Raw genomic sequence first — 1,619 nt, 5'->3', positions numbered from 1 at the left:
ATGTACATTATTACACATTAATACACCCGCAAGTCTCTAACAAATTTTACTTCATGTAGTATTTTACTTAAAGCGCATGTAATGCGAATGGATTAACAGCTTAATAATAAAATAGTTAAGAAATAAAACTAGTGGAAAGCATTCGAGCTAACATCGCGAAGAGTCCAATTACTTATAGCCTGCGGTATGTATTAATTATAAATATATTAATAGTATATATTAAAAATATGAATTTGCATAAATAAGTGAAATGTAATTATAAAACAACCGCACTACAATTAACATATGCTATATATATCATTACCTGTTTCTCATTCCAGCAACGCTATCCATGGTCGTAGTCGGTACGGTCTATGGATGGACAACGACTTCACTTCTCCATCTAACATCTGGGACCGGCGGCGTGCCGTTCACGGTAACGGACGACGAATCATCATGGATCGTTTCTTTTACAGTGCTTGGTTCAATGATCGGTTCACTTTCGGGTGCCCAATTGGCCGATAGCAGCGGTCGTAAATGCAGCCTCCTTCTATGCTGCGCACTTTTCACCTTAGGCTGGCTCATGACCTACAACGCATCTTACGTGCCAAACCTATACCTGGCTCGGGTGATTCTCGGTATAGGCGTTGGTATTGCCTACACGGTAAATCCCATGTACGTGTCAGAAATCGCCGACATCAACATCAGAGGCGCCCTAGGTACTCTAATCGCAGTGAACGTATTTACCGGGTCACTGCTAACCTGTATCCTAGGACTCTGGCTGACGTACCAGTCACTCCTGATAGTTCTTGTAGTGATGTCCCTTATATCCTTCCTGACAATCACGTGTTTCCCCGAAACTCCGTATTTCTTGGTGTCAAAGGGTCGAAAGAAGCGAGCATCCAAGTCGATAACATATTACAAAGGCATCGTAGATCCTCACGAAATGAAAAACGCAATACGTGATCTATGCCCAAAAACCAGATGCAAAGTACAATCACAAGTCAAAAGCATTTTAACCACAGAATCCACAAGCAGTTTCCGCCCACAATTCACAAGCAACTTCTCTCTACGATCCACAAGCGATTTCACTGTATCATTCAAAAACAATATCGTCTCATCATCCGAAAGTGGTTTCCCCTCAGTATCCTTATGCGAAACACGCTCAGACTCCATATGGGAAGTGGTAGACACAGAACCCAAGTCCGATTCAAACTTACCATCCAGTAGCGACTCATCCTCACAATCCGTATCTGTAATACACTCAGAAGTCATATGCGACGTATATCCGGAACCCACAGGTGAATTATCCTTACAACACTCGCGCGACTCGATCGAATTACCCCTACAACCCCCACGCGAGATTCACCCACAATTCACAAGCGATATACACCGACCATCCATAAGCGAAGTACAGCCACCATCCACAAGTGAAGTATACCCATCATCTACAAGCGAAACACATCCAGAACCTACAAGCGAAATACAGTCAGAATCCACAAGCGAAATACATCCAGCATCCACAAGCGAAATACAGCCACCATCCACAAGCGAAGTATACCCATCATTCACAAGCGAAATACAGCCACCATCCACAAGCGAAGTAAACCCATCATCTACAAGCGAAACACATCCAGAAC

The 1,619-nt window shown here is 43.2% G+C and overlaps 1 protein-coding gene across 2 annotated transcripts in view; it reads left to right on the top strand.

The window, feature by feature from the left end:
* The first annotated feature begins 315 nt into the window (after window positions 1–315).
* Window positions 316–1,619, top strand: part of LOC122574705 (proteoglycan 4-like) — a 12,618-nt gene continuing 11,314 nt past the window's right edge. For both annotated transcript variants that reach the window (XM_043742606.1, XM_043742607.1), the window contains exon 1: window positions 316–1,462. In XM_043742606.1, coding sequence (XP_043598541.1) covers window positions 332–1,462 — 1,131 coding nt within the window. In that variant the 5' untranslated portion in view covers window positions 316–331. The remainder of the gene's footprint in view (window positions 1,463–1,619) is intronic.

The sequence above is a fragment of the Bombus pyrosoma genome, linkage group LG14, assembly GCF_014825855.1.
Source record: "Bombus pyrosoma isolate SC7728 linkage group LG14, ASM1482585v1, whole genome shotgun sequence".
NCBI lineage: Eukaryota > Metazoa > Arthropoda > Insecta > Hymenoptera > Apidae > Bombus > Bombus pyrosoma.
This window is presented reverse-complemented; position numbering and strand designations above follow the sequence as displayed.